We start from the raw sequence: 22,262 nt of genomic DNA, 5'->3' as shown, positions 1-22,262 counted from the left end.
AGCACAAGAAGAAGCGTGGGTAAATCCTTTGTTAAGATAATGGTCGTGGCCAAGTCAATTAAGCAACCTCTCTGCATTACCAAAGAATTGACCATGTTGTCATAGGAACAAATAGCTAATGGTGCTACCCAAAGGAGGGATGGGTCTCCCCTTCCCTGGTTGAATGCCACATCATCCTTGAGCACAATAGTTCTTTCCTACTCTTATTTGCCAATGACTTGTATACAGAAGCATGAAGCTTCTGAACTTAGGGCTTGAGTATAGCTATCATGACTAGTAGCTATTGATAGCCTTATCCTCTATGAATTTATCTAATTGTCTTTTTCCCATCTGAAATGAACTTTATTTGCACAAGAAACATAACAGGACCAGTGCCTCTCTCTCCAGGCAGTGCACATTTAAGTTCATTAAAACAGTCTTTAAGTTGGCAGTTTCTAAACCAACTTTAAGCTTATGGTAGTGAATCCTACAGTTCAACTATGCACTATGTGAATATTTTTTCTTATGCCACAATGTGCAAGTTGATTCTTCCTGAGCAAGACTTGATAATGTGCATGATAATGTTATCTTTAAAAATGCTTTCTACAATTTACCCAGAACAGATGTTAACCAAATTCACTTCTAATTTCCTAGAAATCTTATTAAACTGGTCACTTTTCCAGTCAAAGGACAATCTTAGGAACAAGATACATATCTTCATTTGAAAATCAGTTTCAAATTGAGTCCTGTGACCCAACTACTTCTCGATTTTTAATTTACCAATAAGGCCAGAGAACTTGATAGCTTTGCAACCAGTATAATTTGCTTTAGTTCTTCAGATCCCATTCCTTAAAACATCAATTTAGGTACTCTCTGTTACCTGTTTTTTTAATGTAGGCAGAATTTTTGGTGTTAGCAGCATTTTCACTCAACCCATATAGATTTTCGCTGAAGACCCGGAAATAGTACTCGTTTCCCATGATCAAATCTGATGCTACACAATTAGTGCGCCGATAGTGCTCAAAAACCGTATACCATTCCTGAAATGAAATAATCCATTGTCAGAAAATCAGATCTTGTGAAGGTCACAGTCTGGATTTTTGGAACATTATGTAGAATCCCCAAAACATGTTCAACACAGACAGGTGAAATACTGGGGTGCAGCTGGGGGAGGGGTAGTGGAAGCAGCGGGATTTCCTCATCAGCCTGACTGGCAACCCAGAATTCTGGCAACCGCTGTGTTAGGAATAATTTCTAATAAATCCAGTGACTGGCACTGAGTATGTTTGTGTTTTCTCATCAAGACCTCCAGTCATGGATGTTAAAGTCATAAATAGGAAGGGAGGGAGTTTCTCACATCTTATATTTTTGCTTTTGCCTATCTTGCAATTGGAGAAGGAACTGGCAAACCACTCCAGTATTTTGCCAGGAAAACTCCATGGACATAAAAAGGAGAAGCTTTGAGAAGAAAGTGAGTTTCCAAGGAATGCCCAGGTTCATGGGGTCACGGAGAGTCGAACATGACTAAGACTACTAAACAACAACGAATCTTGTAATTTATCATGGATAAATATTCCAAGTGTGGCTTCTCAATTATGCTCCGCTTCTATATATTGTGCAGCTCCAAGCTAGCCACTTGTATGGAGTGCAATTGCCCCAAACCACCATTCTTCTGCTGACATGATTTTGAGTCATGAGCCAGAACTCAAGGTATTACAGTTTCACTGTACATACTTTAGGGTGGATTCATACACTCATTCAGCCCATTACCCTTACCATTGTTTTTTTGTCTGCCTTCTGGACAGTGTATCCTGTGATCGGAGCATTGCCATCATCCTGGGGTGGTTTCCATTCCAGCGCAACATTGAATCCCCACACATCCACAATCTTTACATTCTGAGGAGGGCCAGGCTTGTCTACAGAAAGTCATAGAAAAGGTATTCAAGATCTACCACTCAGTATTTTCAGGAAGAAAAAGGAGAAAGACTTAAATGGTCTACTGCTAACTAATTGGTAATAGACAAACATCAAAAATGTTCTGTTAACTGAGCCAGTGTCCCAAAACAATATTGGCAAGATAAAGACTAACTCCTGCAGACTGCTGTATAGATCAATGCACACATACCTTCCACAGACATTTAAGGTTGACATCTCCAATTAATATTGCTCCATTATTTGCTCCCACTTTGGCAGCAATTTGCAAATGAATGCCAGTTTTTGTTAGCATTGCCATAACTGACAAAGATTCTCATTTATTGTAACTATGGTTGTTTGGAAGCTTAGAATAATTAATACTTTCTCTTGAAATTCAGTCCAGCATGTCACTTTAATTTATGTCTGAATCCAAAAGACAGTAGCATATGTCTATTGGCTACATCCATTAATCCCTTCTTAGCAAGACACCTGTCAAAGAAAGTTAGCTCTCTAACAGACTCTTCAAATGCTCTGTGAGTAATTCACTAGTTACCCCTGGGAATGTTGGACTGGGTTCTCAGCCTTCCAAATGATATGTACACCACTTCACAGTAACTGAATCAGTTCTTTCAGTTCCGCCTTCATCTTTTCTGCTCCCAAATCATACAGATCTGTTATCACTGCTTTATATACATTAGAAATCATTATCATTATTATTAATATCACACAAAAAATCAAACTAGAAAGTTGATAGTACTGGGGAGGGACAAATGTAATCTGAGCGAAGCAAGCCTTAGACAACCAGGCCTCTCACTGAGGATTAAAATTATACGCTATGCTGCTGCAAACCTTGCCTATTAGCACTGAACTTGAAACTCCCCCCCCCCCCAATTTGGATTGAAGCTGGTTTGGGGAAAATCCATCAAAACACAATATTTAGTAAGAAATGACAGGATATATATGGATTGTGGGAAATGCCGTGTTTACACTGCATCCCAAACCAGCGATGGGAGCGTACTGGATGCAGGATAAGCAGGAGTGTGTAAACAGCCTACATGTGTTGTGTGGATTTCATGGCTCCCGACATGTTTTTGCACAGGCAAAGGATTAGGCCTTTCACCCTGTACTGTGGCTCTCATCCAAATCTGGCATCCTTATGGATATTTTTTCACATTATGTATGTAGTTCAAATCTTAGAGAGCAGCAGAAAGAAACTCACAGCACTAATCTTACATTGGTTATTACAGCTGCGAGCTGTGGCATCAGCAATGTTAAGCAGGATTTACACACACACACACAGAATAGCCTTTGTAAGAAATTTTAATAGCCAGCTGGTTTTTATGGGATCTGAAGGAGAAAATGCAATTAGCTGAACTGATGCTGTTAAGCTGCTTGAGTGACGTCACTCATTGTTCTCTCTCGCATTATAAATAGTGTAAGTGGCTTTTAAATTTTGTTCTGAAGTATTGTGGATTTTATTGCTGCCAAGCCTCCTGCTGCCAAAAAGGCTGGATAAAAATGGGCCACATTGGAGGGGGTGGCTAGAGATAATAAAGTTCATGTTTTTGTCAGTTGCTACATGCAGTCACAGCTTTTTTTAATTCACTGCATGCAGGCGTTCATTGTCCTGGTACTGGGGAGTCACCCTTTGTGTACACGTGGGTGTTCCCATTCATTTCAGTGACAGAAGCTGCTCCATGCGTCCAAAAGAAAATATCACTTGACATTTGTATACAGCACTTTCAAGTAGTCAAATTGCTTCACATGCATGAACTGTAATCCTGACCTGCAGGTCCAATCAGGCTGGCCAGGCATCACTATTTGACTGGCAAGGCTATGCACACCTGACCGACACCACATTTGTGTGGGGAGGGGGAGAGATGGCAGGTTGGAGGGGGGTGGCAAGCAGCATCCTGCCCACGATATTGCACTGAGAAACCCTGATTGGTGAGACTTCAAAATGCAACTCAGGCTATTTGAAAGCCCTTTCCAAGGCTGCTCTGCTCATTCAAACTGGCTTTAAACCTTGAAGGTTTAAACAAGCAGCACAGATGGAAAGTACAGAGTCCCATTCTCTGCCCTGGTTTTTGCTTTGTCCACCTGGAGGCACTCGCAAAGCCCTGTGTGTGGCACTTTGTAAGCCCCAATGAGCATCTGATCATAGGGTCAACATGCTTGCATAGGGCTATGTCTTTGCCCTTATGGCTTTGTTTGAAGCCATAAGGCAACTCTGCCCACCAACTTGGCCTGGTGGAGGGAGATAGGGGCCAAAACCAGTTCCAAACTCCTACTGTAAGGTAAATCAACATACAGTGATACCTTCGGTTACAGACACTTCAGGTTACAGGCTCTGCTAACACAGAAATAGTACCTCAGCTTAAGAACTTTGCTTCAAGATGAGAAGAGAAATCGTGCTCCGGCGGTGCGGCGGGAGGCCCCATTTGCTAAAGTGGTACCTCAGGTTAAGAACAGTTTCAGGTTAAGAACGGAACTTCAGAACGAATTAAGTCCTTAACCTGAGGTACCACTGTACTGCAGATTAGGGAGGGGGGAAATTTAGGTTTAGATGCCTTAGGCCATCTAGTGGGTTCCTGGCAGAGACGATTTTAGAAGTAGCTCAGTCTGTTAGCCACCATACAGCTACACTTGCCTTTTTTGATAAGAACAGGAGCATTCCTGTGAGAACTTGAAGTGCTGTACACACACCTGCACCAAATCCCTGCATTAAAGTGACTGTGTTTAAATGGGGAATTCATAAGACTCCAAACAGTTTCTTACCCATTATTTGAATGGTAATAGTAGCCTTATCTATCATGCTTTCTATTTGCACCTCTACTTCATATATTCCAGAATGGTGGCGCTCAGCCTTTCGGATGAAGAGAATGGTGTCTGTATTGCTGTTTCGAATTCCCACCTCCTTAGAGTCTATTGGCTGACCATCCTTTGTCCAGATAACTTTAGGTCTAGGTTTTCCCTGCAGAAGAAAAAAAGGAAAGGAAAGCTACTGAGTACTTGGCACATAAAGTGCAAAGGAAGTCTTGTTGGTCCTTTCCAAAATGTAGAGCTGGACTAAACTTTTAGTAGGACCAAGCAAAATGTCACAATATAGTGAGCAAGCTTTTGAATTCTCCAGTATTCTTCCTCAGCTTGGATGCTACACAAAGCAGTAGGGTAGGAAAGGGAAAGAGGGCAAAACAAACAAATAAGAAAACATTGGCTTGGTTATTGCCTTCAGGTCTGTATTTAGACTCAATCTCAAAATGGAGTTTGCAGATTGGATTAGTCTGCTAGGGAGTGCAGGTCTCTGCTTGCCCTAGCAATGGCCAGCCCCCACTTTTGGAAACATAAAGGCCAGCAGTTACCCAGACTGACCTGGTTCTTTGTTTGTCTTCTCTACCACTTCCTGCTTTGCATAACATCCAGCCTGATAAAGAGTTCTGGAGAACTTGAAAGCTTGCTCACTATTCTTTGACATTTTGGTTGGTTCACATAAAGGTTACTGCCCAGCTGTGGATTCTTGAGTAGTTTGTGCCTTTAATCCCCTATTTCTTCTGAAGAAAATTATTATCTCTTGTTCAACTATTTCGTTTTTGCTCACTCCCTATAGCATTCATTTGACACTTTTGCACATCGTAATAACACACACATAAAGACATCAGATCCCTTTTATAATTGTCTTGTCTATGACATGGTTGACTTAATAGTTCTGACCTATATTTGCTCCCTGAAAATATGTCAAAACTTCATCTCCACAGTGTGGTGTGGTTGGATAAGACAGCATATTTGTTAGTGTCAAAATATTGTCATTTGGGAGCTGGGAAAATGTGACTAGTCTCTCAAGCACAACTTTTAAGAAAAGCCATTTAAATCCTCCATAATAAGTGAGCAACATTTGATTATCTGAACAGACCTTAAAACCGATATATAGGTTTTGAACCGTATGACTGTCGAATTGAATGAGCTAGGAAAGCACAGGACTCCAGGTTTATATAAGCCACTTAGACTATTCTGAAGTGAACATTGTTTTCTTATTCACTGAAATGGAAACTGCATCTCTCTCTGTATGTTTAATGATGCACAAAGCTACCCTTCCATTAAACAAATAAGGAAATCTGGAATGGGGCAGGGGGAGAGCTCCTGAAGTACAGTGGTCTGCCAGGAATTGCTGGACTGAAGGGAAGAGTTTGAATAGCAAATTAAATCGAGTACCTGGAAAGGAACGACAATGTTGATTGTATCGCCCACTTTCTTCATTAAAGTCTGTCGGAGATTGCGTGGCAACCAGATTTTGGGACGCTCTGTGGATCAGAGGATTATGAAGTCAGGGTTTTTTCTCCAACTTACTAGATATGTCATATGTATCAGAAAAATTGAAGAGCAATTAAAGTTTGTAGAAATCCAAGAAATTCTAGAAATTAAAGTTTGTAGAAATCCAAGAAATTCTGAGAGAAAGCTGTCATGATCCTACTAGGGATACTCAGTAGCTGAATACATTATTGACTTCAAATGAATTTGTACCAGTGGCAAATATTGTAATGATATCTGAGAAATAGAAGTCATGGAACCTCTTTATACAGCAGGTCAGAAGTAGACAGCCATCATCGTTAAGAGCCATACAATTAACATGCATAATCTCTTGTGGGCCACATGGGGCCAAGATGATCACCACCCCTGACTCTTTTCTTTCAGGAGAGGGAAAAGAGAAAGAGAGAGGAGGGTGAGAGAGGGTTGTTGGTAACAATGTTAACATTTCCCTCCTTACCAGCTGCATGGATTTAGTCAGAGCGCCACATATCACCTACCCCTATAATAGGGGACTCTGGGGTGTGTTCTAGGGCATGGCTGGCTGCAACACTGGACAGGAGTAATTGATGCTGCAATGTTTTGTTGTGGTTTGCAGAGTTGGCTGTCTCCAGTGATTGATGTTTTAGAGCAAGGTGGCTAATTTGCAGGTCTCCGGATTGAACTCCCATCATCCCCAACCCCAACTCATGCTGACTAGGAATGATGGCAGTTGGAGTCCAACAACATATAGCATAATCACAGCTGGGAGAATGGGGATAATAATGAGTTGTCTGTTTGCTTCTGACTCACTGAAGGAGGTTCTCTTTATCTGCTACTCTGTCTGAATCCCCCTGCCTTTAAGTAAGTCCCTCTGGGTTTGGGATGCTCTGTGCTTGTAGTTTAATAATAGTGCTCTGGGTCATTCTGGTGTTAATAGAATCCGGGTCACGTCTTTTAGAACTCCAGACAGAAATAAGGATTGAGAAGTTATATCAGTTGAGCCGTCTTTCTGGGTTCCAGCCAACTGAATTAGACCACTTGTACTCTTGGGCTACAGACAAGGTGATGATTAATGACCGAGATCATGAATGTTCACCAGACTGACAGCCGGGTGCTTGGCCTCACTCCCCTAAGCAACAATCCACACCAAGCATGAAATATCAGAAATAAATGCACAGTAACCTCACAGGGAGAAGGAGAGCTGTACTGAGGAAGAAAGTAATTTTTAAAAGCTGTGTGCAATTTAAGTATTAATAATTAGGGATACCGGTTTATTGCATATCAGAACCAAAGTTCCACAGGTTATTACAGATCCATACCCCAGATCTCCAAGTGGTGAGATTTCAGTGATTCTAGTGCTGGCTTTCCCTAGATACTTACGCAAGATCTCTCGGACGGTAATCGGCTCTTTGGTAACAGCTGGCTGACTTGCACCTGCCAGGTTTACAGCAGTGATGCGAAAATTAAGTTTGTCTCCTGTGACCAAATCTTTAACCAGGACAGAGGTGCGCTCAATCAGGCCATGAAGTGCTGGGATCCATTCTGTGGCTGCAAATGCAAGATCACTTACTGTTAGGCAAAGCTTTTCAAGCAGAGGTTTATAGAACTATGCCTGAAGGCACAATCCCAAGTATTTTTACTCATGTTTTCTATTTGCACCACTGCTTCATATATTCCAAAATGGTGGCATTCAGCCTTTTGGAATCACAGCTAAAGCTTTCAAAATAACAGCTAAAGCACCCATGGCATCCAATGCACTATAAGATACAACAACTTCACACAACGTTTCAAAGACATGCAAGATTGTGATGATCACAGAAAAATAGGTAATGGTTAATTCCTTTAAAAGGGAATCTCTGGGGCTTGACCCTACTGGAGTACAAAATTTCTGTCCCCGTTAATCTCAGATGTTTGAAGACAGATGCACGTTGCTTTTCATTCTGTACCAATACCATCCTCCATCTCCTTTATCTGCCCAAGGCTGCTGCCTTTCTCAGTTAAAAGGTGACTAAACTGATTATCCTAGAACCTAGATGACACTCATACCATCCACTTCAAGCTGCTCTTTTTTGCCACCTGAGGCAAAATGGGAATTGCCACCTGCTGCTTCTGCACTGTGCCTCCACATCCAATGTCACCATGCCCTGGCTCTCGATGAACTTGGTAGGAGCTGGGACACTCCTCAAAATATTGCTGCTCGGCTTCTCTGCCTTGGGGTGTGGAAGACAAGTGGCAATGCCGCATGCCAGAATACTGTACCTCTCTCTTGGTGGTAAAAGCAGTGGGGCCAGCGTAGCACCACTGCTTGCACTTTTGCTGCCTCATAGGTGGGCAGCTCTGCTTTTAAGCCACTTTAAGACTCATCCTGGGAACTTTCTAGTAAGGCTCTCCTTGCAAGAGTTTGAAGAGTTTGGATTTGATATCCCGCTTTATCAGTGGCGTAGCGTGGGGGGTGCAGGGGGGGGCGGCCGCACCGGGCGCAACATCTGGGGGTTAGGGTTAGGGGGCGCAAATCCACGGGTTAGGGGGCGCAAATCTACAGGTTAGGGGGCGCAAATTACTTGCCTTGCCCCGGGTGCTGACAACCCACGCTACGCCACTGCGCTTTATCACTACCCTAAGGAGTCTCAAAGCAGCTAACAATCTCCTTTCCCTTCCTCCCCCACAACAAACACTCTGTGAGGTGAGTGGGGCTGAGAGACTTCAAAGAAGTGTGACTAGCCCAAGGTCACCCAGCAGCTGCATGTGGAGGAGCGGGGAAGCGAACCCGGTTCACCAGATTACGAGTCCACCACTCTTAACCACTACACCACACTGGCACCGTGTGTTTTTTTAAGAGACTCCACTTCCCACAATCCTTTTGGGGAAACCATGACTGTTAAAGTGGTGACATCCACACCATGCATTTAAAATATGTTTAGAGCATATGGGGCTCCCCACCAATCCTGGGACTGTAGTTTATCTCTCAGAGAAATACAATTCCCAATACAGTTTCCAGGATCCTTTGGGGGAAGCCTTGGGCTTTTAGTGTATGATGTGCGCGTGACAACAATTCCGAAAGCACCAGGGGCTTACTTACATCCTTCTTTACAGTACTCAATGTTGTAGCCATCCAAGCCTCCTGCTCCAATTCGTTCAGGGGGTCTCCACTTCAAAGTCACAGAAGTATCACAAATGTCTTCTACTGTGAAGTGTGTTGGCTCACTTGGAGGAGCTAAACAGAATAGAAAATCCAGAGCCTTTGGGTTATTTGTTTAATGCTAATAATATATTGTAGCATTCATATTAAAATTATCAAAATGGCTTACAAATGCTTAAAACTTCGCAAGATAGAACAAGCAATACAATCTATAGCCAGTTAAAATGATCACCACCGCAAAATACCTGTCAGAATAAAAATACTACCTGCGAAGAGAATCCCTGCAACGGATTGTTGGCTTCCACAAAATGTGGACCATAGTCCTGCATTGTACTTTTGTTGATTTAATATTTATTTACTCCAAAGGATAGCAAGGCTCATATTGGGATACGTGATTGATCTTTTAAGATATGTTCTGTATAGCCAGCCTAGAGCTTTATAGGGTAAATTGGGATTGGATGCTGTTCAGCAGCCAATACAATGTCTACAGGGTAGGACTTGTAGACATTAAAGAGAACTTCAGCTTTTGCTATCTCCTCTCACTGCTGCTTTCACCAGCTTGGCCAAGCTAAGCCCCTCCCTCCTTGTGAAGGCCATCAATTCCAAAAGCCCCGTGAGGAACAGAAGGTTGGATAGAAGCCTGTTGTGGCAACCGGCTGAGGCCTGTTTGGGAACTGTGAGCAGCCTAAGGCAATACATCTATCTGATCTTTGAGGGGAGGAGGAGGTGCTATATTTTTACTAAGAACTGGTGCCTTTTCTTTTTCACTTCCAAACGCATTTCTGTCTTTTAGAGGGTAAACCTGAAGTCAGGGAGCCTTTTTTCCACTGAAAACTGGAGTAAGAACATGAGAAGAGCAATGAGATCGGATCAATGGCCCAACTAGCTCAGCATCCTGATCCAGTGGTGTAGCGTGGGTTGTCAGCACCCGGGGCAAGGCAAGTAATTTGCGCCCCCTAACCCGTGGATTTGTGCCCCCTAACCCTAACCCCCAGATGCTGCGCCCGGTGCGGCCGGCCCCCCCTGCACCCCCCATGCTACGCCACTGTCCTGATCTCACAGTGGCCAGCCAGATACATATGGGTTTTTTTGGAAACCCAAAAGCAGGACTTGAATTTGCTTCATCGTCTTTTTAAGTCATCCAGTTCAGGGGGTATCACCACTTTACCACTTGTGGGAGCAATTAAAAATCATTAAACAAAGAAACAAAACCAATCAATGCTGTTGGTGATTGGTTCCTGTCAGGAGCAAGGCTACTGCATTCAGCACTAATTGCAGTTTCTAAACATTCCCACAATAGCCAGTCCTTGCAGTCATGAATTCGTAGCTGCTAAACAAATGATGTGGCAATTACTGATCTTCAAAGTGAGATATTAGGAGGGAAAAGGCGTTAGCAAGAGATTAGAAAACATTCTCTAGAATGAATTCTTGTGACACAAAGGTTTTCTGCTAAATTTATAACTGGATGAGACACCAAGCTTCTGCTTGAATGGCTCTTGATGAATGCATTCCAGATAAAATTAAAATATTGGCAAAATGATATGGATATATAATAGGCACAAGAGCAGTATTATATAAATGGCCTTACAATTCTTATTTCACATTTATCCTATTGCAAAAAGATATTAGGATTGTTTTTGTGTACACTGCTTAGAAGTGCAAATAAGTGGTATATAAATGCTGCAGGTTAATAAATAGCATAAGACTTCATAATTAAGCAAAATAGCAAAAAAGAACTAGATGTACCCTAATTATAAATAGTGATTCACTTCATATTTCTGTACCTCACAACTAGCAAATGGCCACTAACTAGACCTTGATGCCTTATGCAGCCAACAAAGAATATCATTACAAGGCAGCTGTGGGCCTAGTGCTATAGGTCCCGAATTCAGTAGATGCACAGCAAAAGTGCACATCAGTTGGTAGTAGGAATTCTGCTAAGTTAGGGGAATGCCAATCTCCTGCTAGCTTTCGGTCTAAGACAGGGAATACAGTATTCAGTTTTTGAACTCACTTCGAGGGTACATTGATGAGACCAGTGAAATTCAGTATGCATGGGCCCCAGGTATGACGCCAGTAGGATCCATAAGTCCTAATGGATCTACAATAACTTCTGTGTGGTATGTGGAAAACCCCATAGTTCCTATATGCAGTGCTCATCTGTCTGCTCTCGGGCACAGTAGCCCGGGGAGAAGAGTGTTCATGTGTGAACACTGGTAGGGGAACCTTTTTCCGCCTGAGGACCTTGGTAAAATGCTGCCCTGTGTGAGGCCATTTGACACCTTCCCACCAGCCCTTGCAATGTTGGCTTAAGCTGGGCATTAGGAAGGAGGTGCTGAACTCTACCAGGGTCCTAGAGCCCTCCTTCCTCATGCCCAAAACCCAGTAAGCTCTTGCCTGGCTTTGGGAAAGAGACAGAACTCTGGGACCCTGTCAGAGCTGTTACATCTCCTTCCCAAAGCCAGACAAGTGCTTACTGGGCTTTGAGAAGGCACCTTCCTTGGCTGCACACCTGGTGCAGCCATGCTGCTCCCATTGCCCTAAATCCGCCTCTGCCTCCAAAAGCCAGTGGTGGGTGAGGCCAGAGGCAAAAATAAGTGGGGAAACAAATATAAATTTATACAGTACAGCAGTTTCGAAACTCACCCACTCCACTGTACCCTCCATCCAGCCAAGCAAAAGGCATTATAAGAGTTTAAGGTTTTCACCCAGACAAAAACACTTGGGGTGCAAAGCAGGGGCAGTGAGGGGTGCAGGCTGGGAAGAATTGCAAAGGCCCAGAGGATCACCAGACCTCCAGATCCAAGGTTCCCCACCCCTGACACAGGGGGACTCCAGAGTCTATCCTAATTTGTGTAAATGCATATGTGTGAAAGAGTGAAGAGAAGTGAGGCTAGGTGAGTTTTGTGTCTGTGATTCTAGAATATGTAGGACAGGGTACTGCAGATATTTGGGTTACATACAGTACAGGACTATCCAAATATTATTTCTTTACCAACTATAGAAATTCACATTTGGGGGTGTGGGTCAGTTTGGAGAAGTTCAAGATTATTACCTACCATGGTCAGAATTGGAATTTGTCCTTTTGGTACTAGCATTGCCCTTTTGAAAAGTTTTCCTGTATCTAAAGATGCTGTGAATTTAAGAAGTACCATTTCCACCCTTTAGATTCCACTGTGCAAAACCAAGATGTTCTACTCCTTGGCAAAACATTTCACAAAGACTGCAAAGGGCCTATCTCTGCATGCAGTGACAGATACTCAGTCATTTTGGTTCATTTTCAAATCATTTAGATTCTGTGAATTTGAAAAAATAACAATACCTGAAGTATTTCCCCCCCCCCCCATGCCATGTGTGTGGTTATCATAAGCCAGGGAAAGCTGTGGTATTTAAACACACTGTGTGCATTATTTTAAATGTTTCAAAAATACAGAATGTTCCCTACCACATAACACCATTTTAAAAAAATAAATAAACATCACATAACAGATGGAGAACCTAATGTTAGCATCCCACATCATCCTGCTGCAACATTTTACTCACTTCTTAAACTATAATTAAAGCCAAACATTCAAAGCAGTCTTTAAAAGCATGTGCATCACACATAGGAGTATGGGTGGATTACCACACGACGCATGTTACAAACCAGCGCCTCATCTCCATAGTTGTAGGATGGAGCCTTATTTCTAATCAAGTATATCATTTCTTATAGCAAGAAAACCCTGAACCTTTTAGTTCAGTTGATTCCTGTGGGGGTTCTTGTCTTTCTTCGCTCTGCACAGCCCAACTGTTGAGTGTTGGCTGAAGATCAGAATTAACCGCCTCCTCCTGCTCTTTCTCGTTCTCTGATGGCCCATTGCTGGGGTTTTGTAGTGGCACACTCTTTTCTTCACAAAACTCGTCCCCTTCCTTGTGATCTTCTGTGAGCTGAACCACCACTTTAGTCATTTCTGTTGCTGTTCTACCTCAGGCGCTCAGATTGTTCTTTCCTCCCTCAAAGACTCCCACAGTTTGCTTTTAGTTCAGGGACTGATAGAAACACTGTGGGGTCATCATGATTATTTATAGAAAATAATTCCATGGATATTTTCTTAATCAGCTATCCTTGCAGCTCCGCAGGGGGTGGGAGTAATGAAGCACTGGGTGGGATACGGTGATATTTGCACCCATAAGGGAATGGGGGAAGCTGAGAGGCAATGGGAGGTCACTGTCAATTAGTTCCCCTCTCTCATCGAGACCCAGCTTGCCTCTCACACCTCTAATTTTAACAGTTAGAAATTCATCAGCAATTTCATGAAATTGGAACCTTGCTACTCCCATTCGCGAAGAGGGTTTTAGAAAAAGGTTAGAAAAGATAAAACAGATCAAGAAGGAGCCACCTGTCTTACAAATATGGACTCTGTGTCCCTACTGAGTGGAGAAAGAGAAGGTAATTGTGTGCCCATGTGTCTCTTCATCTCCTTTGGATGTTTGAGAAGTAACACAACGTGTGTTGACACTCACCAATTGGCATGAAGGGCTGTGAGGCAGCACTGGGCCGGGACATACCAACCGAGTTGACGGCGTAAATTCGCATCTCGTACACAACTCCTTCAATCATTCTCTTCGCTTCATATGACAGGTCCTTTAGAAGGTCAAAGTTCAGCCTCATCCACCTGTAGCTCTTTTTCTTCTTCCTTTCTAAGATGTAGCCTACAAAGTGAAAAGAGACACCACGGATAGAGAGCCTGTTCTACAAGAGACACAAGTATGGTCATTTTGCTTTTATTGCACAGAAACTCCCAAAGCAGACTCCGTTTTACCAAATTTACATTTCAGAGCTTCTCCCATTTAGTTGCTCTGTACATAGGTTAAGGGAGGCAGTAAATTAAAGAATATTTTGCTGCTCAATCACCTGACCTTTAGCTAATTACAAAATCAATTCCATTTAAGTGTGTGGTATTACATCAACACTAACACGACCACAAGCCAGCCTTGTACTAGGGAATTCTCCATTTTCCTCCTTGCTGTAGCCCTGTTGCAATCCCTGAAAAGCATCTTCTGTGGATCAGGGTACCCTCAGCAACAGCACAGGGTGTGGTGTGGTGGATGACAACTGGAAGAAGGGTGGAAAATTCTTCAGTATGAATTTTTCTGTGCTTGTGCTAGTTTGGGTGTACCCCAATTTCATACTACCAAAATATACAAGTTTATGCCGTTTTTATTGAATGAACAAAGAACAAGATACCGTATTTTTCGCCCTATAGGACACACTTTTTCCCTTCCAAAAATGAAGGGGAAATGTGTGTGCGTCCTATGGGGCAAATGCAGGCTTCTTGGCTTCAGCGATAGCAACGCGAAGCCTAGGAAGCATGCACTCCGGAGGCTTCGCATTGCTTTCGCTGAAGCCAGAAGAGTCTGCTCTTTGAGGCTGGCGGTGGGGGAAAGCAGCGCTTCCCCCCATCGCCAGCCCCAGAGGATCGGGGGGCAGCGGGAATTCCCCCACCTCCCGCAGAAGCCCGCAGAAGCCGCGCAACCCCTTTAAAGAGTGTGTGGCTTCTCCTGGCTTTTCTGGGAGGTGGGGGGATACACTCACCTCTCGCAAAAGTCCACAGAAGCCGCGCAACCCCTTTAAAGAGTGTGCGGCTTCTCCTGGCTTTTCTGGGAGGTGGGGGAATTCCACCACCTCTCGCAAAAGCAGGAAGAAGGTCTTGGAGTAGCGCACAGGCTGCGTGCAGCCTGTCCGCTGCTCCCAGAGCTGCGGGGGGGGGTGTCATATTTTTTCCTTGATTTCCCCCCCCCCTGAAAACTAGGTGCACCCTATGGGCCAGTGCGCCCTATAGGGCAAAAAATACGGTAACTTATCATTTAATAAGAAAACAAGGAGAAAGTAACATGGTTGGAAGGAAAGACCGTCTTTAATATTTTCTCCTTTGTTCCCTACTAGTTCTTAAGATGGGCATAGGCAAACTCGGTCCTCCAGATGTTTTGGGACTACAACTCCCATCATCCCTAGCTAACAGGATAGGCCAGGGATGATGGGAGTTGTAGCCCCAAAACATCTGGAGGGCCAAGTTTGCCTATGCCTGTCTTAAGATAATAAGCTTTGCCTTTAACTCACAGCCTTATGGATTTAACATTTGCTCTGGTTTATTAATCCATTTCAAATTTATTTGCTTAATCTACTGGTATGAAACTGGATCCTAAAATTGTTTACTCAGAAATGTCCCGCTGTTTTCCATGAGGCTTACTCCCAGGTAAGCATGCCTAGGACTGTGCCCTGAACCAACTAAAGCCTGATCCATAGAATGGATACAGTTCAAACCTTGTATGGACTATTTTAGATCCACTCTGGATCCCAGTAACAACCGCTCTCCTATCCTGCCTAATGTGCTACGTTCAGCTGTTTGTCAAAATGCGACGATATCATTCTGTGAAAGAGAATTAACACTGTTAATCTCACTTTTCGGAAATGCTGATGACATTGTATAAAACGCATACCTCTGAGGCATTTTAGCCACCTAACAATGATTCTGGAAAAGGACTAGCTTTGTAATGAGAGTTGAACTGAAGGAAAGTCTAATGATCACAGATGGACTAATAACTTAGAATAGCCACTCATCACTTGTCAAGAATATGGCTCAAGGGACCAAACTCTACAACAAGCCCAAGTACCAGACCTTTTTTTACATTTACTGCATCAAATCCATTTCAGGACCTAATAACGTCATCAATATTATTAAACGCTCACTCACCTGCACATCTTCTAAAATAATATATGACATCAGCCACTAGCCCAATTAGGTCAGTGCTTAATTAACAGTGCAATTCTATACACGTCTACCGAGAAGTAAATTCAATGAAGTTCACTTACCTCAGAGATATGCTTTGGGCATTAAAAATAGAACCACACAGAAAGCAGTGGGGGAATGTTTCAGTCTACTAGGACACACTCAAACTTTGGTTTAAGGGTAGCCATTTCCATGACTAATTACAGCAAGAAGACACAGAACTGAAGATTACGAATGAATTTGATAACGGGTGGTCGTCATATAGTGCAACTTGACACACTATTATTTAGAAGTATCTCACTCAGAAGAGTGTGGCATGGTGGGGTGCTGATGAAGGCCCACCCTTCTGACAACATCACAGCTAATTACCTGGATGAGGTAAGGGTAAGGGTAAGGCAAACTTAGTGGTGAACTCATGCCTGCACAGGTATGCTGTCATGACTGCTGGACTGACTCTCGCTGTGCCCACACAGCACTGACATCACCGGTAGCCTGACCTGACCTACACAGTCCAGGTAAGTGGTAGCAACACTGGTGCTGGGAGAAAAGCTCTATGGCACCACCCTATCATGCTCACCACCCCTGATCCCACTGTGTTCAATGGGGCTTACTCCTTAGCAAGCGTATTTAGGGTTACAGCCATTTTCTATAGATGATGTTAACAACACCTTTTACTATGAATCAGGGCTTATATATATATATATATATCCAGAACTTTCCGGAACTCAGTTCTGGCACCTCTCAGGCGGGTGCCATTGCCATTATAAGAGAACAAAGGAGGTGTTCATGGTGAGTTTTCTTTTTCTAGAAAAATAGCGCTGGTTGATATGATATAATAAGTGAAAAAGAGGCACTTGAATATACATAATAAATCCTTACGGAATTTACAAATGCAAAAACTGATATAAGCACCTCTTGATTCACTTCTTTTGTTTAGAATACTATCTAATGAAAGCTTTTATTTTATTACTGGGATTACCAATCACACATTCCCCCCCTCTCCCCTGCACACACTTATTAATTATAAATAATTATTTCATTTCTATACCACTTTATATTTTCATACACTTTACATACCAACAGCTGGACAATACACCTCTCCCTCATTCTCACAAAACCACATATACAAGCTCACCATGTCCACATACAGATCACACATCCATATCTCCCCCTCTCCCCCCACATGCCACATATACATATCTCCCCCCCCCCCACACCTTGAGCATCCACACTCAAATGCAGAGAGGTTTTCCACAGGTGAAAGAAGTACTTGCTATTCCCACATAAAAATCCATCTCTCCCCCAAATCCCCCCAAAATACATGAAGGCCACCAACTTTGCACCCATGGACACAGGGTTGGTGATCCCTATCCCATTATAACCAGGTAGCCATTGTAAAATAGCACTTTTGGGGGGCTTTGGCTAACATTTCACCCAAAGTTTGGCAGTGGTTTCAATGGCTGAACCATGCCAGCAGTGTGTGTCCTTTAACTTCAGCTGGTTCTGGTAACAGTTTCATCCTGTCCTTCTATCCTGATACTTGATATTCCCGTTAGTGACCTTGTTCAAGGGTATTCCATTAAATGTGTCCCAGAGTGAGAGCAGCTTTGCACATTGCAGCACTGCCAGAGGAAGTAGAAGTGGTTTGAGCTTCCTCTTTGTGTGTTTCCTAAACAACAGCTGAAATTGGGAGAAACCGGCAGGCGTGTATGTGGAGCACATGCTTATCAGTAGTCCAGGTTTCCACTTTGAGCACCTCTGAGGAAGATGCAAAACCTACCTATTAGCCTATTTGCAACTGAGCCGCCTTCAAATATTGTTACTAAATAAAGGGATACATTCTATTCATGTAAAAACATGCTGATTCCTGGACTGTCTGTGGGTCGGATTTAGAAGGCAATTGGGCCGAATCCGGGCCCCGGGCCTTAGTTCGCCTACCCATGTGTTAGAGTTTCGACTCTTCTTCTTCCAAACCAATTCAAGGTTTGTTTGTTTTTATAGCAAGCGAGCTAAAACTTGATTAAATAAAATAAATAAAACGCAGTTCCCACTCCAGGTGGTCCACAGGAAACAAGACTCACTCCCCACAAATCTTCTTTCAGTGCTGGTGGGGTATTTAGTAAACTACCCTTTCAAGAAATAGCAGTAATGCCCATATTGTCCTCAAAATGACAGAAAAACTAGATATATGGGAAATCAAAGAGGTAACTGAGGAACTTTTGCCTATTTCACAGTGTCATGATTATATTGTAAAATATAATAATTCACAGTACAAATGTATTTCTGGGAACATACAGAAAATCCTTTCATTCTGGATACAGCCTCCGCCCATTATACCTGAAGGAGCGTCTCCACCCCCATTGTTCAGCCTGGACACTGAGGTCCAGCTCCGAGGGCCTTTTGGCGGTTCCCTCACTACGAGAAGTGAGGTTACAGGGAACCAGACAGAGAGCCTTCTGAGTAGTGGCACCTGCCCTGTGGAACGCCCTCCTATCAGATGTCAAGGAAATAAACAACTATCTGACTTTTAGAAGACACCTGAAGGCAGCCCTTTTTAGCCCTGTTTAGCCCTGTTTAGGGAAGCTTTTAATGTTTGATGGTTTATTGTGTTTTTAATATTCTCTTGGGAGCTGCCCAGAGCGGCTGCGAAAACCCAGCCAGATGGGCGGGGTATAAATAACAAATTACTACTACTTACTACTACTATCATTTCTATCATCATCATCATCATCCTACAGGTGATGTTTTCACTATAGCAATTCTTACCCAATACTGGCTGTCCTCCATCATACTTTGGAGGCTGCCACTGCACTGTACAGTTATCTTCACCAACATTACTGATTTCAGGAGCCTCAGGAGGGTCAGGTACATCTGGAGAAAGAAAGAGAGGTAACAATATTTCTCTTGTAACTGCCTGTTTCCTTCAAAACACACACACACACACACCCCGTATTTCTATGGCTAGTGTTTGATTCACCACAGAATATCTTCCTATGGAACTTGCTGTCACAAGATGTAGTAACAGCCACCAGGTTTAAGAGGGGATAACACAAATTCAGAGAGGGTGAGGCTATCAATGGCTGCTGGTCATGATAGCTATACACAGCTTCTGAGGGTTATGCCTCCCAATATAAGGCTACATGCATGTACACCACACATTTAAAGCACATGGCTTTAAACAAAGAATTCTGGGTATTGTAGTTTCTTAAAGGTCCTGGGAATGGTAGCTCTATGGGGGTGAAAACAGTTTCCAGGATTCCTTGGGGGAAATGCTATGCTTTAAATATATAGCATATCCACAGCTTCAGTTGCTGGGGAACACAAAGAGGAAAGGGCTACTGCATGCAAGTCCTGCTTATGGGCTTCCTAGAGGCATCCAGTTGGCCACTGTGGGGAAGTGGATGGTAAACAGACCTCTGATCCGATCCAGCAGGGCTCTTCTTACGATTCAGTATTCCCTATTCACACAACCAGATTTACTCCTTCATTTTAGAGGTTCCCATATGAATGTGCTGTAACCCTATTTATGATTCTAACAAACTGCATAAAGCTCCCTCTTCATTGCAGGAAGCATTCTTCGTCTTGATGCATTTGTCATTGCAACTGTTATCAAAGGGTCTAACATTAAGTAGCTTTTTCATTTCAAAGAAAGTGTGACCTCCTGATAAAACAAATGCATAAATTGCACAGCTGATTTTGGGGTAAATTCAAGTATGATATATTGTTTGGTCAACAGGGCAAAGCCACATCTCTGAAGCAATTAAAGAATGAAGGAATGAAGGAAACAAGAGAAAGAGACACAGACAGTGAATCTCATCTAAAAACTCAGTTTTCTCATATCTCTTCCCCTCCTAAGTCACAGAGAGAGGGCACATCCATTTAAGAAGGTCATGTTGTGTTTCATGTTGTGTTTAGACAATGAAGACAACTACTTATTAGGGCTGCAATGATCACCTAATCTGTCCATTAATCCTTTTGATCGACTGTACTACCAGATGGCAGGTTTCTCCCCCTTTCACTCTGCCTGCTATGTGGCACACTTGGGAGTCCTACTTGCCACAGTAGGCCAGAGGGACATTGGTAGGAGAAACATCATCTGCAGGGTCTCCTGCTCCATTGGAAAATGTACTATTCTATCAGTGGTTGTGACTGCGTGTTAGGCTGGCAGAGAGAAGACTTGGCTCACTTGTACCAGGCTTTAGAAAGTGCCCATCTGCCTTGCTTACCAATCACTTTGACAGTGATATCAGCTGTATCTTCCCCTGCTGGGTTCTTAAACGTAACTCTGTAGACTCCCTCGTCTTCCTTCTCAGCTCCTTCAATGGTGAACACACAATGGTCTTCATACATCTCTACACGGACTCGGCCTTCGGAATCAGAGAAGACCTGTGAGCAGTTATGGGGTGAAAGGTCGTTATGTTATGTTGCTTCCGTTCTTAGACCGAGGTAAAGTTCACAAACCAGGACACTACTTCCGGTTTTGCAGAGTAAACCGAATAGTTCATAAACAGGGCTGTTCTTAAACCGAGGTACCACTGTATGTGTCATTGATCTGTGCTGAGAACAGATTGAGCCACTTGTTCTCTCTCCCTCACCAGCAGAGATCTGGGAAGACCAAATAGTTCCTGGTAGTAGACCTTAACTGATCCACACTGGATTTGGATGGGTGGCTATAGACACTCCCTCCCTAGTCATCACAATGTGATTTTGGATGGATGGAGTTCTGAAACTCTTTCTGGTTTTGTTCTTTGGTTTCCCTATGCCCAGTTTTAGAAAGGGCTCAGAGGGATCCTGCTCTAGTACTCTTCTAATGCCAGTGTGAGATTATTGCCACTCCACAGATCCTTGCACACAGCAGCAGGCTGTATACACATGATTCTCTGCTTCCTCCCTCCCTCTCTCCACAAGGATCTCTGCACATTTAGCTGCGGAACAGATAATAGTGCTTGGCTGGCAGCCCTGTAAGTTTAGAAGGGTTGCTCAAGTTCAAAAACTCTGAGTCCAAAGAGAGACAGATTTCAAGGAAATACCTTAAACAAATATTTTAAAATAGCAATTTATTATGCAAGAGATCAGCTTTCCTATTTTCTCCAGCATTGTTAATTACTGAATTCATGACAGAGTCACCAAGACTCTTTATTAAGAACCAGATATCTCTGTTCGACTGGTTGAAGCGCAAAGAACTTGCCTTGTTGTCGTTATTTAAATCTCCACCTGTGCCTGTAATATCTTTGGATTGGTCACTTAGCAGCACTAGATCGTTGTTCTGGAAGAGACACAAAACACAGGAAGAGTGGGGAAACATCTGGAAGGCACCATGTTGTCTAGCCCTGAACTAGGAGATATAAGCAAGGAGATACACAATTTCTTCCCCATGAAGTACAATGGCAAAAGGAAGGGCAGCTAATTCACTTCTCTCTGCAGTGATTGCTATGAGTCTCCCTTCAGGATTAAAAGCAGCAAGCCTAGCGCCATATGCAGTTACCATCTACTGAATCAGGCCATTGGCTTATCCAGCTCAGTCTTCCATCTAACAAATCACAGCTTTTCAAGATGGAGGTCTTTCCTGGCATTAGTATCTGAGACCCTTTGAGCAACAGAATCCGTTCCAGAAGACTGTTTGACTTCCGAAACATTCAAAAACCGAAGATCAAAGGGCAGTCAGCAAAACCCATTGAAAAAAATGGAGAAACGGGCCTCAGAAGCCATTCGACTTCTGAGGTGCATTTGAAAACGGAAGCATTCACTTCCAGTTTGTTGGCATTCGGGTTCTGAATTGTTCGTCAGTAGAGACATCCGAGAACTGAGGTTCCACTGTATAAGGAAAGGAAATTAAAAAAGAAAGAATAATAATTAAAGAAAGCTGAATAGAAAATGAAGGTTGGATGTAAGGAATTAAACCATGCAGAATCTCTTTTAAACGGCCCAATATTTTAAATAAATTAATAAACAAATATTGAACTAGCAGGTTCTGTGTGGGTATGCTAATTCACATATCAGAATTTCCCCAAAAAATGTTCTAGGGCTTAAATAAAACCACATGTTCTGAAGATGTGCAGAAAAGAATTGCGGTGTCAAAAACTGTTCCCCAGTTCACAAAAGACCTGTAAAGAATGGGAAATAACTGCCATATTATACCCCCTCCTCTTATTCACCTTAAGCATGTGCAAGTTCTA

The 22,262-nt window shown here is 43.0% G+C and overlaps 1 protein-coding gene across 1 annotated transcript in view; it reads right to left on the bottom strand.

Annotated features, from left to right (window-relative positions):
* MYBPC3 (myosin binding protein C3) overlaps positions 1 to 22,262 on the bottom strand; it is a 65,466-nt gene that overhangs the window by 4,367 nt on the left and 38,837 nt on the right. Inside the window, exons 20-29 of the mRNA XM_083460090.1 lie at positions 21,275 to 21,352; positions 20,313 to 20,472; positions 18,853 to 18,957; positions 13,820 to 14,008; positions 9,257 to 9,391; positions 7,558 to 7,725; positions 6,103 to 6,191; positions 4,672 to 4,867; positions 1,756 to 1,895; positions 860 to 1,019 (exon numbers count right to left, since the gene is read on the bottom strand). Of these exons, the coding sequence (XP_083316216.1) occupies positions 860 to 1,019; positions 1,756 to 1,895; positions 4,672 to 4,867; positions 6,103 to 6,191; positions 7,558 to 7,725; positions 9,257 to 9,391; positions 13,820 to 14,008; positions 18,853 to 18,957; positions 20,313 to 20,472; positions 21,275 to 21,352 (1,420 nt within the window). The remainder of the gene's footprint in view (positions 1 to 859; positions 1,020 to 1,755; positions 1,896 to 4,671; positions 4,868 to 6,102; positions 6,192 to 7,557; positions 7,726 to 9,256; positions 9,392 to 13,819; positions 14,009 to 18,852; positions 18,958 to 20,312; positions 20,473 to 21,274; positions 21,353 to 22,262) is intronic.

This window comes from Podarcis liolepis, assembly GCF_965112155.1.
Source record: "Podarcis liolepis genome assembly, chromosome: 1".
In the NCBI taxonomy this organism is placed as follows: Eukaryota; Metazoa; Chordata; class Lepidosauria; order Squamata; family Lacertidae; genus Podarcis; species Podarcis liolepis.
Note: the sequence above shows the minus strand (reverse complement) of the source record. Positions and strands in the feature narration are given on the sequence as shown.